At 47.7% G+C, this 15,168-nt stretch overlaps 1 protein-coding gene across 2 annotated transcripts in view; it reads left to right on the top strand.

Moving 5' to 3' along the window:
- The window catches only part of LOC119433503 (hillarin), a 103,828-nt gene that overhangs the window by 58,467 nt on the left and 30,193 nt on the right, over positions 1-15,168 (top strand). The window contains exon 1 of one of the 2 annotated variants that reach the window (XM_037700741.2): positions 14,341-14,509. The exons of the other annotated variant lie outside the window; for it this stretch is intronic. Within the exon in view, the coding sequence (XP_037556669.1) occupies positions 14,495-14,509 (15 nt within the window). The 5' untranslated portion in view covers positions 14,341-14,494. Of the gene's footprint in view, positions 1-14,340; positions 14,510-15,168 lie in introns of those variants that run through there. 2 annotated transcript variants of the gene reach the window in all.

The raw sequence follows: 15,168 nt of genomic DNA, 5'->3' as shown, positions 1-15,168 counted from the left end.
ATTCATCGTCTAGAGGAGAGAACGGGGGCCGATAAGACAGTTTAAGCAACCCTGGGTGTTCAAGCGATTAACCTTGAGTGTTTAAGCGATCTTGAATGTAAGATTAACATGCATAATGTTCTGTACTTAAGCTGCCTTACCGTATAGGAAAGCTTATGGGCCTCATAGTTCCCGATCAAACAGCCCCGTGTGATCGTATCGGATCCTATATACACGAGAGCCTACGATTGGCCCTTTGGCGGTTTGAGTGATCATTTTCCTGCACATAGTGAGCATGTTAAGGTTATCGCTACCGAAACTTTGTGGCACACTGTATGTCACGTGTATCCATCGTCAGCACACGGGGCAGAGCCACCGACATTTATTATTGTTACATTATTCGATACATTTTCACCCGCCGAGCCCTTTTTGTTTGCTTTTGCATGATTAGCGATGTGACATACAATATGTTTTAGACAAGATAGATCGAGCCAGCCTGAGGAAATGGGTTATGAAATGGGCATAAAACTACGCTACCCCGGTCACCGAGCCTTGTACTTCAATCTCGATGGAACAGCATGGTATGCGATGCGTTTTGTCACGACCGTGTGGCGCGGGAACAAGTGTAGAAAGTACTACATGTCCCGAGCATGATCGATCCTTGGTTGCGGAGGCATGCTCGCTTCCTGCTGGGGCGCGTCGAAGGAGCAGTTCCGACTCGTGATTCTTCGTCCGGTGCCTACGAGACACAACGCTGTGCTCGAGGTCATCTTCTGAAGGCATTCCTTTCGGCTGCTTCGGCTCTCCGTCTTGCATGCATTGCCCTTGCATGGACGGCAGCCTCGTCCTCCGTTATTCAGGCGCATCTGTATGGGCTGGCGTGCGCCGTCAGCGGATGCTCTTTCTCCTTCACGACCTTTTCCTCTTCTCTTAAGAATCACTATGCTACTACTTTTCACAACTATATACGAGAAAGCAAAAAGACACAATACGCCTGAGTACGTGCGCTGAGAAACACGGGACGAATGCTTGTCCATTGCGTGTTCTTCAGCAGTCCCCTGTTCTTCAAGGGACTGCTGAAGAACACGCAATGTCCGACTGTCCATTTGTTCGTGTTTTTAGCAGTCTGTTCGACACTCGTGTGTACTCGAACATTTATAGTAGCAGTAAGCGCAGTGTGTGCGTGTATAGTATAGCATAGTACAGTACAGTAAGGACTGTGTGTGTGTGTGTGTGTGTGTGTGTGTGTGTGTGTGTGTGTGTGTGTGTGTGTGTGTGTGTGTGTGTGTGTGTGTGTGTGTGTGTGTGTGTGTGTGTCCCGTCTTGAAGCGCTGTTTTTTTTTTTCTGTGATAACGAACCAACTAGTCCATGAGTCAATCATTGCATAGTAATGAAGTTTGTCATTTCCTGCTAAATTATTCTCTCCGGTTGATTTTTTAAAATTTTATTTTACTGTCGGCATGTGACCGCAATTACGAGCTTGGAAATGGACTTGCACCGCGTCCTGTTCGTGTATACGGTCGCACCAGCTGCACCTCCAAGTCGAAGTCTCGGGACGATAGGGGTGTGCGAACCCAACTTCTTGATCGACTGAAGTGCAAACATTGGTTAAAAGGCGTCAATGGGGAGCGACTTGCTTGTATAGCTCAGCTTTTTATACGTGTCTGGCGACGTCATCGTTGCGACGCCTGCCCTGAATTCACATGTGTGCGCTTCGCTTGCCTACACGTACGTGTATATTGCTGACTCATCTTGACATCGAAGGCGTGTGGCATGACGCGGTATTGAGGAAAAGCAATCGCTGGCGATGAACGTGACACGATCACTAACGCAGCGGGAATGTCGAGCTTGACTTACAGGGTTCATGCAAACTTAGCTAGTGACGCAACTTCCAAGCATGAAAAAAAAAAAAAAAATCGTTGCTAAGCTTTCCATCGAAGACGCCGTGAACTTTTCTCGTATCTGCAGTGGATGGTTTGGCAGCGAAGTCTGTTCCCCGTAACGGTATTTTCCAGGATTGATCGTTATTTTACTCGCGTAGCTTCTCTGACTATAGTGCGTCGGCACATCGCGTCTGCCAGAAATCCATGGTCAAGCGCTGAGCGCTCGATCACTTGCCACGTTAGCATTCTTGGCAGGTATACCCGCTCCTTCTATAGAAAATATGCTAACGTCGCTAGCCATTCTCGGGAAGGTTGCGTATCGTTACCTCTTTCAGAGGCATACTGATACCTTCTCCGATTCCTCCATGACATCTTGCTCGCTCGCCCTGTGAGGAAATGCTCCATCGCAATGAATGAATGAATGAATGAATGAATGAATGAATGAATGAATGAATGAATGAATGAATGAATGAAAAAAAGAGAACATTTTCGCGGAAGCCCAAGGATAAGGGCGTAGTGTCTTCACGCCCTTGCCAGCACAATGTCACTAAGCGTCGCGGAATTCCAGCAAACTCGCAACTTCAACGGCAGTATAAATTATAAGGAACTTGTTTATTTTTCGGAGAACGACGCATCCGTGCCAGTTCACTTCTCTGCTCGTAATATTTGCACTTTACTTGGATTGTTGCATGCCCATTGGCAAACTGTTCAGCTGCAAGCCTTTTTTTTTTCTTTATTAAAGCTAGCTAATTCGTTATTGATAAACGAGTATTGCATAACATTGCAAATGAACTAAAGACTTACCGAAAGAACTTTCCGGAAGTTTAGCCGCGAGAAAACGACCCGAATAGGCGAAAATATTGAGATTCATGGCGTCACGTTGACGTCACGGCTCATCCTGTTCGGACGCCAAATTCAAGGGAGCGAAGCTTGGCTTTCTTTGTCCTGCGAATACCCCCCCCTTTGTTTGTCTGTTCGCCGAATAAATGAGACGTTTTTGAACAGTGCTCTCTACCAGCCTCAACTGCCATCGCGTTGCTCTTTAACGTGTCCCTTTAATGAAGTAGCACGAAGCGTTGAGGAAAAAAAAAAAAAAAAAGGACCGTTAATTTTAGCAGTCGGCGGTCGGTTTCTGTGGCTCCAGGGTTAGACGCCGAAGCGGGTCGGCGCAAGGAAAGGGCCAAGAGCGGAAGCTTTCCTCGGCGCTAAGAAAGCGAGCGTGGTTGGTTGTGGCGCAACTGGCTTTCTCTCTGGCCATAGTGTATACCGCGTCATTGCCGACGGGGCGGGCGCCTTCTCTCTCGCTCGAGCGTCTGGCGCCGAAAGGAACCACAACGAGGAATGAACAGCTTTAAGCGGCGGCGGGTTATTTTTTTCCTTTCTTGGGAGGGGGGGTCAGCCGCAGCCGCTTCTTTGTTGGGGGGGACGGCGAATGAAAGGCGGAAGAGAGCGGTGCGGGGATGAGACCGCCGTCGCCACGTCCACGGCGACGACAACGGCGACGCCGATGGTTGCGGTCTTTTGTTTGGCTGCGTCGCAGCCGCACGCGCCGTCCCTCCCTCACTCTCCCCCGACGGCTCCACTTGACTTTATGTGTAACTGGTGATTCGCCTTTTTTTTTCCTTTTTTTTTTTAAGATCGTTCTTAGTGCCATAGCATTTTTTCTTTACTTTCTCGGCGTGGGCTTTCCTTTGAGATTTCAAGTGCGAATGCGTTGTGTGGTGGAGTGCCGTGAGAAATGCTTGATGAGAGGGGTGGGGTGCTTTCATTCACTAAAGACGACGTTGTTTCAGCCCCCCCCCCCCCCCGCCCCCTGCTCATTTTAGTGTTATACAAGTCGAGGGGCTGAGTGACGATGAGGACAAACGAGAGAGGTGCCATATGCATCATCTTGCAGCGCTGCTGATGCCACGTGCTCACTTCGATGTTGTGGAAATGTTCCAGAACATCCATCGACGAAGGTTGTTCCACATATTGGCAAGCGACCACTCACGAAAGTGAAGGTCTTCAAAGACATGGCTGGCGGACACCGATACGCATCACAAGCGTAAGCCGGTGACTGGTACTCATTCACGGGCATATGCGAAATGCGCGTAAAATGCGGGCTTCGTAACATTATTTCGGTGGATGTCAACACACCCGTGGTATAATGGATACCCTTAAGGCGATCTCGCAACTGGGAAACATCTCCGTTCTTCCTTTCCTCGGTGAACTAGGAAGGAACGACAGCCAGTGTTGCCTCCGATCTGGACCAGGAAATTGCGGACGGTGATCTCACTAAACTTCTCTCATCGATCGTCAGTTAAAACTGCTATAGCAGCCATCGCTTTGGATCATCCCGATGCATCAAACCAGTACTCCAGTCGGAAACCCTGCCTTCGCACGGGTGAATCGGCTACGTCATGCCCATGGTACCTGCGGCAAGGTACAGTCGGGAGCCAGAGCACTCGGGAGCCAGAGCGTTTGTGCAGCTTCGGAGCTCGACAATTATTGTCCAGCGTTTTGTACACTATATACGCAGACACTGAGAGTGTTGGCGTCTGTGCGCGTATTTCGTCCGCTAATTCTGTAGCGGAGTGGTATAGGACGTTTCCTGCATCGCGAAGTAAAGTTGTTCTTGAGTAGATAGCGCTCTCACCATTTACCTTGCTCTCACTGTATGAGAGTCTGCTGATGTCGCAGTAAAAGAGTTTCTAGACCCGTAGGACTCGTTGAAGTCAGCAGGTTATTATTATTTTTTTCCAGTGAAGTAGAAGATATATATAGAGAAAAAAAGGCAGTGATGTTAACCAGATGAACCGTTCGTTGGCTGTAGTATGCACTGGGCAATGGGGAAATGGGGATGGTGAAAAGGCTGAGGGGGAAGATATGAAGAGAGTTTGTCGTGTTTGTGCGGACAGACAACTGGCAACGATTGCAGTTTTTCATTCAGCTGCAACGCTTAAAAGCACGCACTCACGCTATACCGCTTTTAGAGCAACTCGGGCTCACGTCGACCAGCCGTGACCAGGGCCCAAGAATTATTTTCCGTATACGGGACCACGTGGTAAGCTCCCTTTCCGCACGGCTTACGACGACTGGATGCAACCCTGATTTGTCGTCTATAGCTTGGACTAGCATTCACTAATGCCTACGCTTTCGTCATCGGAACAGTTAGAAGTCCCCGATGTGAAGTTTGTGGGTGCAAAGAGACGATTGCGCGCCTTCCGTGTGATTACCCCCGTTTCAGTGCAGAATGAAAAGAGCCCTGAACCACGCTCGACAAGTTTGACGAAGAACCAATGAAGCAAAAGATACGTCCAAGTTGTATTGGCTTCAATACCCAGTACATGCTGCTGGCAACAGTAGGCAACCGTGTACGTGCTTTGTCTTCGCTCAACGGACTACGTACCAACCGACTTGCCTGACAGACTCCCGACCTACGACGTCCGCGCGCGTCCGGCCGAGACCACAGCGAGCGAGCGGGCTATATTTGTCTTGGGGAGGGAGGGGTGAAGATGGGCCATTGTTGTCTGCCGGAGACGGAAGATCTTCACCGCGGAGAGAGGACAGGCGAGCTGGACGCTCGACGGAGCTCGCTCCACATCGGTACACACGTCGCGACGTTGTTGTCGCGTCCGAAGAGAGCCCGTGTACTACAAGCACGTCGGCGTTTGTATAAACGGGAAGTGTGTCTCCGAGGGGTGTCCCGGCGACTTGTAATCCGACGTGGTCCCGATCACGGCAGCGCTTGCAGGAAGACTCGCGCGACGCTGACCAGAAAGCAAAGTAACTTACCGCTAAAGCGGAGAGAGAGAGAGGGGGGGGGGGGGGTGTCGGACAATATGTAAATGACCGTCAAGTGGTCGCGTGCACTACTGCTGCGTGTATACATACGTATATATAGCTTCGAGTCTGCGTCATCGATGAGGCTTGGTGAGTCGGCGACGAAGTTGGTTGACAAGAATGGCGGCGCCTTGAAAGCGGAACGCTTCCGTTCCGTCTCTTGAGTTGTGCGGATGACTTCGGCATTTTTTTTTTTTCTGGTTGGCGTAGTGCGAATATTCTTTGCGTTGTTGAGGTTGTCTTGCATACATAGAAATGTATAAATAGAAATGTGTGTAAATAGCGCTAGAAATGGCTGATTTGACTAAAGAAAAAGCGCTGATCGAAGATACTGTTTATAATTGGCTTTGCGTATACAGTGCGCGCCGATATCTTTGTTGGTATGCTCATGAAGGGGGCGTTTTATAGTTGGTTTTGTTGTCCATAGGTGATGCGACATTCGACGGACTTCTGCGCTATTGGCCAGTCACTGTGTCCGGGTTTTGAAACGCTGATGCTATTGGAAGTTTCGGCACTGGCGTCATGGAAAAGTTGTGGTCTATGTATAGTCAGCGTCATACTTTCTGCTTTCAACTGTCATGGCGATGGGCGACTTCAGTATGCCGATGTTAGGAAACGTCTATGATTGCAGAAAATAAAGACTTTCATGCGTGAAAGCCTAGCATATGTGGCACAAAATGTAATGATTTCACGATTGTGCTCACCATATGCACAGAAAGGGCACTTCCGATCGTGGCAGATGCAGAAGCCAGTCCTGTATGCAATGCTGTGCTTTTACTTCGACGGCCGTTCATTCTGTCACGCCGACGACGACCGTTGTCGTCATTGACGACACACAACTTCCTCGTAGTTGGTGAACGCAGTTATTCGAGTAAGAAACAGGAAAGCGAAAATAAAGTGGTGGTATTCGCTGTAGCAAAATTTTGCTGTGCGGTAAATGAGTTTACCTTTTTTTTTTTCTAGTTGTTTGACGAAATTTAGCTTTGATCATGCCCTCATTTATTGGTTGGTATTCTTTAGCGAGACCCTGAGTGGGAGCGTTTTCGTGTGAAAGGATTTTATTTTCCGTGTTGGACTTGCTTATGCATACTTACCGGAAGCGATATCCGCTGTGATCGGGCAGTAGATCAGTAACGGCCAGTAATTCAACACAGCGGTGCACTTTCGCGGCACATTATGGGCTCCTTATTTCTCTAAACTGGTACTTAACTGGTGCAAAACACCGAGTTTATCGCCAAAGGACCATGCTTTTGAGTACGGGCTAACTTCAATTCTGCAATTACAATATGCCTTTTAAAGTAATTAAGTTTGTCGAATTTTGATAATATTCGTATTCAAACGTATAGCTTCACTGGCTTTACTCAACAATAAAACAATAACAAAACATAGACGTTTCGCCACCTATGCGGGTGGCATCGTCAGTACACAAATGGCGTCCCATGAAAGAGTACATCAACTTATATCTTGCCGTAAACATCCGGCAAAGGACCACGATAATATTCGTGTTGGCGGTTATCGCGAAATATGTGGCCTATAAGAAGCAATTGGTTAAAGAAAGAATTGCGAGGAATAACTTTGTCAAGAATGTAAAACAAGGTGTGAGCAACTTTAGTGATAGAATGGTGTGCCAATGTAACCCGCATATCCGCATGTCATATAGCAAGGCGTGGCGTATGCATGTAACTAAATATAAAGGTAAATGTTCGCTCATGGCAACGCCACCGACGCCGACATGATTTTCTGCGGCACGGATCCCTTACCGTAAAAAAGTAAATAATTTGCCAATGTATGTCAATTTGAGCAACTGACACATCAGACAGCGAAGCTGCATATAGTATAAGCGACTTCTCACACCCTTTGTCGTAAGTATAGGGTCTGTTCTTAGTTATTACCGCCGTTTCGGTCATACCTCCGCTTCGGACTCCCACGCGGTCTGCGCTGCTGAACAATGCCCTCCTGCTTTCACAGCTGGAGCCGTACAAGCTCTTGGCCGACCTCCAACGTAGAGCCGGGGATACGCGACGTGAGAAACAAAAATTACGGATTACTGGCTAAAATGAACCTCTCAAAAAAGTTGTTTGATCGAGTGAGGTGTACGCAAAGTAACTTTTATTTTATAAACACCAATAATTACGTTTCAACGCAAACCTGTGCTGCAAACGGCGCAGGTTGCGTTGCTGACTATTTGTGTATTTGACATTTGATTCCGAGCATGAGGCCTCACATCGCCCTCGGCTTTCACCCGAGCGTATCAAGACCCTTGGCTTGGACGCAGGTCGAATCCCTTCTTTATGTCCCGATCTCCTGTCCCACGGACCCGGGGGGTGCCACATTCTGGAAATCAGCAAGTTGTGCCATATTGTCATGTTGTGGAATGGCGGCATTTTGAGCCAATCAGGGAAGCCTGATTATATATATATATATATATATATATATATATATATATATATATATATATATATATATATATATAATCAGCCCTCTGGGCCAATCAGAGCTGACAAGATGGCGGAATTTGACGATGTCCATAATAGAAACTCTGGATTGAGGTAACCGAGCCCAATAAATGTTTTACTTATTGTACACCGCACGGAAAACGGCCGTATGTGGAAGTCCCTTTAACATCTCCGCTGTGAAATTACCATTTTGCCCGGAAACCTCTACTATACTCTTCCTAATCTGAGCCAGTCGTCGCAGGAACACGCGGTATCTGCACAAAAAAAAAAAAAAAAAAAAAAAAAAACCAACCAGTCGCGGCGTGTTCAGTGGCCCGTTCACTTTCGGCGAAGACTGCACACTCGCGCGTCGACGCGCTGAACGCACCGAAGGATCTAGGCCTTTGTGACACACTGCGCTCTGCCAATGCGGTGGTCTATGCGGAGCCCATACACCGCCTGGAGGCGACAAGTCGTTGCGCCTCGGGTTTCCACGAGAGACAATGAGGTCGTTCGTCGGGCGCGCGAGTCCTTTTCCCACAAACGGAACGAGCACCTGTCTCAGTCATTGTCCCGTTTTTCTTAGCCCGTCCTTTTTTTCTTCTTTTTTTTCATCGCCGCTGAGGCCGGGCTACAAATGGGGACAAGTCGCTCGCGCTCCGCTGACGGCGTCCTCTGTGAGAAGCATTCCTGGCGTCTTGACTCACGTATAGTAAACCCAGCCTGCAGTCGCGAAACAAAGCGTAAAAGATAGTTCTGTAATACACCCGCGTAAGTGGACTCGCCACGGCGTCCTCGCGCTCGTCGTAAATTGCCTGCGGGAACAGTCCGCACGTACATACGCTAATCGCCGCGCCAAACGTTTCCGAACTGTCCAGTTTTCCGCGGCGCGTCATTCGTCTCCCAGCATTTTGGCATGGCCTGCGCGGTAAGCGAAACCGCGTCGTTCGAACGCCCGGGCGCACCCTACAGCGCTGCCGGTCGGGGTCTCCTTGGCAGCGCGGGTATAAAGCGGAACCGGTAGCTGCGCGTTACTGTTATCGTATATGGGCTCGAAGGACGCTTGGAAGGTGCGCCGTTTAGACAGGAATGCCGTGACAGATGACATATCATGTTTGACTTAGATTAGGACAGACAAGCGCTGTCCTGTATACTTCCTTTCTGTGTCCGTGTCTGCAGTGCGCTTCAATCCGAGTCAAATATGAACGTCGACCAACTAGCCCAACTCTTGTTGCAAGACGACGCATGCGTGTAACCGTGCAACCGCGTTTAGATCGGCAGTCGTGGTAGGTGCGCATGCGCAAACGCATATCAGAGGTCTCTGCGTGTGTACAGTCGCTCTTGACACCGTAGCCCACGGTTCACTAATGCGAATCGCATCCTTTGGATTGTCAGACCAGTTTATCTATCTATCTATCTATCTATCTATCTATCTATCTATCTATCTATCTATCTGTCTATCTGTCTATCTATCTATCTATCTATCTATCTATCTGTCTATCTGTCTATCTGTCTATCTGTCTATCTATCTATCTATCTATCTATCTATCTATCTATCTATCTATTTATCTATTTATCTATTTATCTATTTATCTATCTATCTATCTATCTATCTATCTATCTATCTATCTATCTATCTATCTATCTATCTATCTATCTATCTGTCTGTCTGTCTGTCTGTCTGTCTGTCTGTCTGTCTGTCTGTCTGTCTGTCTGTCTGTCTGTCTGTCTGTCTGTCTGTCTGTCTGTCTGTCTGTCTGTCTGTCTGTCTGTCTGTCTGTCTGTCTGTCTGTCTGTCTGTCTGTCTGTCTGTCTGTCTGTCTGTCTGTCTGTCTGTCTGTCTGTCTGTCTGTCTGTCTGTCTGTCTGTCTGTCTGTCTGTCTGTCTGTCTGTCTGTCTGTCTGTCTGTCTGTCTGTCTGTCTGTCTGTCTGTCTGTCTGTCTGTCTGTCTGTCTGTCTGTCTGTCTGTCTGTCTGTCTGTCTGTCTGTCTGTCTGTCTGTCTGTCTGTCTGTCTGTCTGTCTGTCTGTCTGTCTGTCTGTCTGTCTGTCTGTCTGTCTGTCTGTCTGTCTGTCTGTCTGTCTGTTGTCTGTCTGTCTGTCTGTATCTGTCTGTCTGTCGTCCTGTCTGTCTGTCTGATCTTCTTTATGTATCGTCTTGTCTCTGTCTGTTCTGTCTGTTTCCTGTCTCTGTCTGTCATGCTCTGTCTGTCGTTCTGGTCTATGTATGTACTCTGTCTGTCTCTGTCTGTCTGTCTCTGTCTGTCTGTCTCTGTCTGTCTGTCTCTGTCTGTCTGTCTCTGTCTGTCTGTCTCTGTCTGTCTGTCTCTGTCTGTCTGTCTCTGTCTGTCTGTCTCTGTCGGTCTGTCTGCTAGCTATATCAATCTATGTATCTAACCGAAAATATGGACCAATCGCAAAGATAGCGTCGTGTAACATATGGGCCGATCTCGTGGGTAAGCGCCACTGAGTATTTGCCGCTCTTCAGTGAACCTCTTTCACACCAACTTGGGTCCCTTGAGGAGCTCGGCTGCAGCTGCGCGCCTCAAACATGACGCGCTTCGGCTGTTCGCATACTTGGGTACCCATTGTAGATGAATTCTTCCCATTTTTTTTTTTTTTTGGTTGGGTCGTTTGAGAGAGATAGGAAGCGAAGAGAGGAAAGGCAGGGAGGTCAACCAGACGAACGTCCGGTTTGCTACCCTGCACATAGGGTAAGGGAAAGGCGAATAAAAAGAGGAAAAGAGGAGGAGAGTGAGCATTGTGTGTGCAGCGAAGCACCATAACACTAAAGTCAAGTCCCATAGCTGGTGATGTGCGTTGTAGACATCTGACATGAACCAAGGGCCAGTGGTCGTTGCGTGAATAGGAGGCTGCGGGTGAGCCATGGGGTTTACTCGAGACTTGCAAGCACGGGATTGAGAGCATCCAGTACTTGCACTGCACTTCGCGCTGACGGAGTATGCAGCTTGCTTAACAGTATACGTAGGGTATTTACAAGGGACCGAAGCATCACAACCACTTGCCGGTCTTCTTCGGGCAATTTATCGGGAGTCGGCATTGTGGACTCAACCGCGGTGCACTGTATTCTTTGATGTGACTGTGGTGCCGGCTGTGGCATCGGTTGTGACTCCGGCCGTGGCCTCGGCTGTGGCTTGAACTGTGGCGTCGGCTGTGGCGTCGGCTGTGGCTTCGGCCGTGGCTTGAACTGTGGCGTCGGCTGTGGCGTCGGCGTTTGACTAAACGTACATGACTGCGGGTAGCATAATGCACCGTCGTGCACTGTTAAACAGCACGTTCACAATTGCTTGGTCACAGGAAAGCCTAGCCACAATCCAGATCAAGAAAAGTCAGAACAACTTGTTTACGTTTATTTCTGGCCATGAAGTGTACATTCGTACCAAAACAATGAAGTGGCATTTGAGGAAAAGTATAATTTGTGTAGTACTATAATTAAAGATAGGTTTGATGGAATGTCCACAACTTACATTTCGCTCCCGGGTATATCAAAAACCTTACTGTGGACTTTGCGTTAAACTTGCGACGCTCAGATAAGGGTATTGTGGTATCAAACTCAGATTACTCAAGAACGATACGTTGGGCTTTGTGGGGCCTAGCGGGATCGGGTATACATGGGTAACAGTGTCAGAAGATAATGCAATAGAAGGGTCGTAACAACAAATATGTCCAATATTAATACGCGATACCTATAGTAAATATGTAACGGAACTGAATAGGAATTGAGTTTGCAGGGTTTACAGTGACGCGATTTGCTAGGCGGACTTAATATAGCAAGATGGGTTTCGAAATAGCATATTTTACGATTCATATGACGGGTTTCTGAAGTGTGGGAGCTTCGTTTTCCGGTATCACATTATATAGGTCGGCGCAGATCACTTATCGGCATAGTGATCCACCACAGGCCGCTGCCGCAATAGGAACACGATTTTTTTTTTTTTTTTTGACAGTGAAACAGATGGGCAACTTACAGCGTTATTACTTCTAATTATTTCGAACGCCTCTATTATCTCCCTATTCACTTGATGCGGGTTTCTGGACACCATTTGTGTTTTGTCAAACAAGGGTTTACAGCCACAACGGAGGCAGTCTTTACTAGAATGTTAACATTGTTCGAATGTTCCCGTAAGCGATCGTTGAGGCATCGATCTTCCCGTCTGTCCAATATATTCTTTCCGGCAGTCTAAAGGAATACATTAAACCACTCCTTCTATGAACGAGCCCAACTTTTTCCGGTGTTTTTTATTGCAATCAAGACGCTTCCTTGTAGTTTTGTTTACTTTCGCGCACAAACCTTGCAATTTCAAAGGTGCTGAAAAGACGACGTCAACGCCAACACGATGGCCAATCTTCTTCGGCTAACTTGGTATAGATACGGCATGACAACCACTTTTCTGCCTCTGCTCGGTTGAGCAGCGGAATCCGGATACTCATGGCGTTTCTTTCACATGCTGCCTGCCACTGCTGCCAGCAGTTGCAAGGGATAGCCAGATGCGCGTAGGCTTGAAACTTGGTTTTCGAAGCTTCTGTGCACCAAGTGACGGCAGGATTTTAGAAGCCCGTTTTTAAAACAAAGGTTAACGATACCCCACCTAACTAATTTGGAATGCGCAGATGAAAATGGTAGAATGGCTTTCTTTCCTCGGTGAGCAAAACGAGTTCAAGGTGAGAGGAGGAGCCAACGTTCCGACAAGTGGACTTGTGTTCTTCAAGGCGGCATATGAATCGTCTTGAATTTCCATCTCCCGCATACCCCGTGTTTTCCCTACTTTCCTCGGGGCTTATAGCACCAACACACATGACTGTTTAAGAAACGGAGCGCAAGATCTAAAAAAAAAAAAAAACCTAATACAACCGTTAACAGGCTCTTCACAGGACAAATTAGGAGGTTGAGGGCACTCGCGAAATACTGAACGGTAGATGTGGCCGAAGTCGAGCTTTCATTTTCACATTGTAGAAACACTAACTAATCATCTACATAATTAAATATCTTTGCAACCACCGATCCTTCCAAGGGAGTGCACAGAATCCTATCGTAATGAGCGAGAAAGATGTCGTTTAGGAGAGGCGCGAGGCAGGAACCAATACACACGCCTTCCCTCTGTAATAACGTTGAGTCACTCCATGCAGCAATCTCAAATGTTCTAAAAACTGGTTAGCGGTTAGACCGACGTCATTCTCGAAGCCCACTATACCGTGGTTGTCATTGGCTTCTTCCAAGCATTGATGTAACCCCTTTTGAGGTAGTGAGTAAAACGAATATTTAATGCCTATAATGAAGGCAGAGAAGCTCACGTGAGTGTTGTCTTTTATCGAATCTCAAAACCATGACCAATTCCCATAAACTCTGGTGGCACGAGCGGCACTTTTTACCGCGCCAAAGCATGCGCTCTTGGAGCGGGATTAAAAACGATCGAAAATGAACGAATGAATTGTGTAGAGCTGCATACATTATCAAACACGAGGCTAAATTCTCAGGTGTGCTATTTTCCGGGTAGATTTCTACAGAATACTTGTATTACGCCACCCCAACACCTATAGTTCCTGTTTCGCACTGTTGCAGTTTCTGTCGAAGCGCTGGCGTGGATGACAAAGATGGCGTGGATGGTGTGGATGACTTTCGTCTTTGACTGTATTGCCACAAGTCCATTGATGGTGCTAATAAACAGTTTTAGCGTTTAGTACCAAGTGTTTACGATGACTCCCCATATAGTAAAGTAAATATTTCGCCCTCTCCCTCTTACTGTACTCTAACGACGTTTTATGTAGCAGTAATTTTAGTGCTAATGTGCTTCAGGCGCCATCTATTGAGCCGTCGGGGAACTTCTGCGATAAACAAAAAAGAAAAAGAAAGAGAACGTCTGCGGCATTCGCAATTCCATCGCGGCACCCTTGCGGGTTGTACACCTGCCCATGAATGGTCCTTCTGATCTCTCGCTGCGACCTTGGTTGTATGGCGCCTCACTCCCAAATGGAGGTCCTATCTCGGCCCTCTTGTGTGCGGTCTTGGCTTTCGCTGGCCTCAGCGCACCGGCCCACGCTCCAATCGACGTTCCAGCGCCTTTTCTGCTGTTCTGTTTTGCTTTTTTTTTTTTATCAAATGCTCACCGAGTCGTCTGCTGTAGTTTGTTTTGGAGGTGCGCTCCTGCAAGCCCCGCCCATGCGTGGTCGCAGACGGCAGCTGTTTCGTGTTCGTCTGCTAGCGCGTCCCGAGTAACGAAAGGAGTATTACAGGCGGTGTATCGTGCCGTCTGCTCGGTGTTTCGAATTTGATAACGGTTTTGATAGCGCTGCGTCTGGTATCTGAGGGCGGAAAGCTGCTTGTTGACGAAAGGGAAAGCATAAGTCGGCCACCATGGAGGTTTTGGTTGTGAGTACTTGGATCCTTCGCTCATTTTTGCCGCCGGCTGCACACTTAGGCTTAGCGGCCTCGCACGCGCGCGCACGGCCGTTTGTTTACGTGGGCTTCAATTTTTTGCCAGCCCTTGCCTGAGATAAGGCGCTTGCCAGCGGCTGTGAATGGTCGAACTGTAGCACTTTCCCTAGCACGACAATAACTTCTCGCTGTTTTTTGGAATGCTTGCTCTTGTAAGCTAGCGAACGACGAAATAGTAGCGGCGAAACAGGGGATCTAGTACTTGCAGCATGCAAAACTATTATCAGCGATAACCTTGTGCCATACACTTGTTGTATTTCAGAACAGTGTGAATGTCTTACGAGTGTTCTCGATCGCTTTCGTTAGCTTGAGCAATAATATTTATGTATGCAGATTAGAACAGTTCTGCAGTTAGCAAAGTGTATAGTAAGGGTAGCTGACTGAGCACTTTACTGTTGCGGCGTTTCTAGCTTATAAGCACTGAAGGCAACCAACTGAACACATTGGTGGCAAGAAATAACTTACAGATAACGTATATTTTAATGTAATTTTAATGTAATGTTCATTACCTGGCAATCATGAGAACCCCGTAAGTGTTCTGGCGCTTTGCAGTGAGGGAGGTGCTATGCTGCGGCCATTTTTAACAGGTCAGG

This window comes from Dermacentor silvarum, chromosome 11, assembly GCF_013339745.2.
Source record: "Dermacentor silvarum isolate Dsil-2018 chromosome 11, BIME_Dsil_1.4, whole genome shotgun sequence".
NCBI lineage: Eukaryota > Metazoa > Arthropoda > Arachnida > Ixodida > Ixodidae > Dermacentor > Dermacentor silvarum.
Note: the sequence above shows the minus strand (reverse complement) of the source record. Positions and strands in the feature narration are given on the sequence as shown.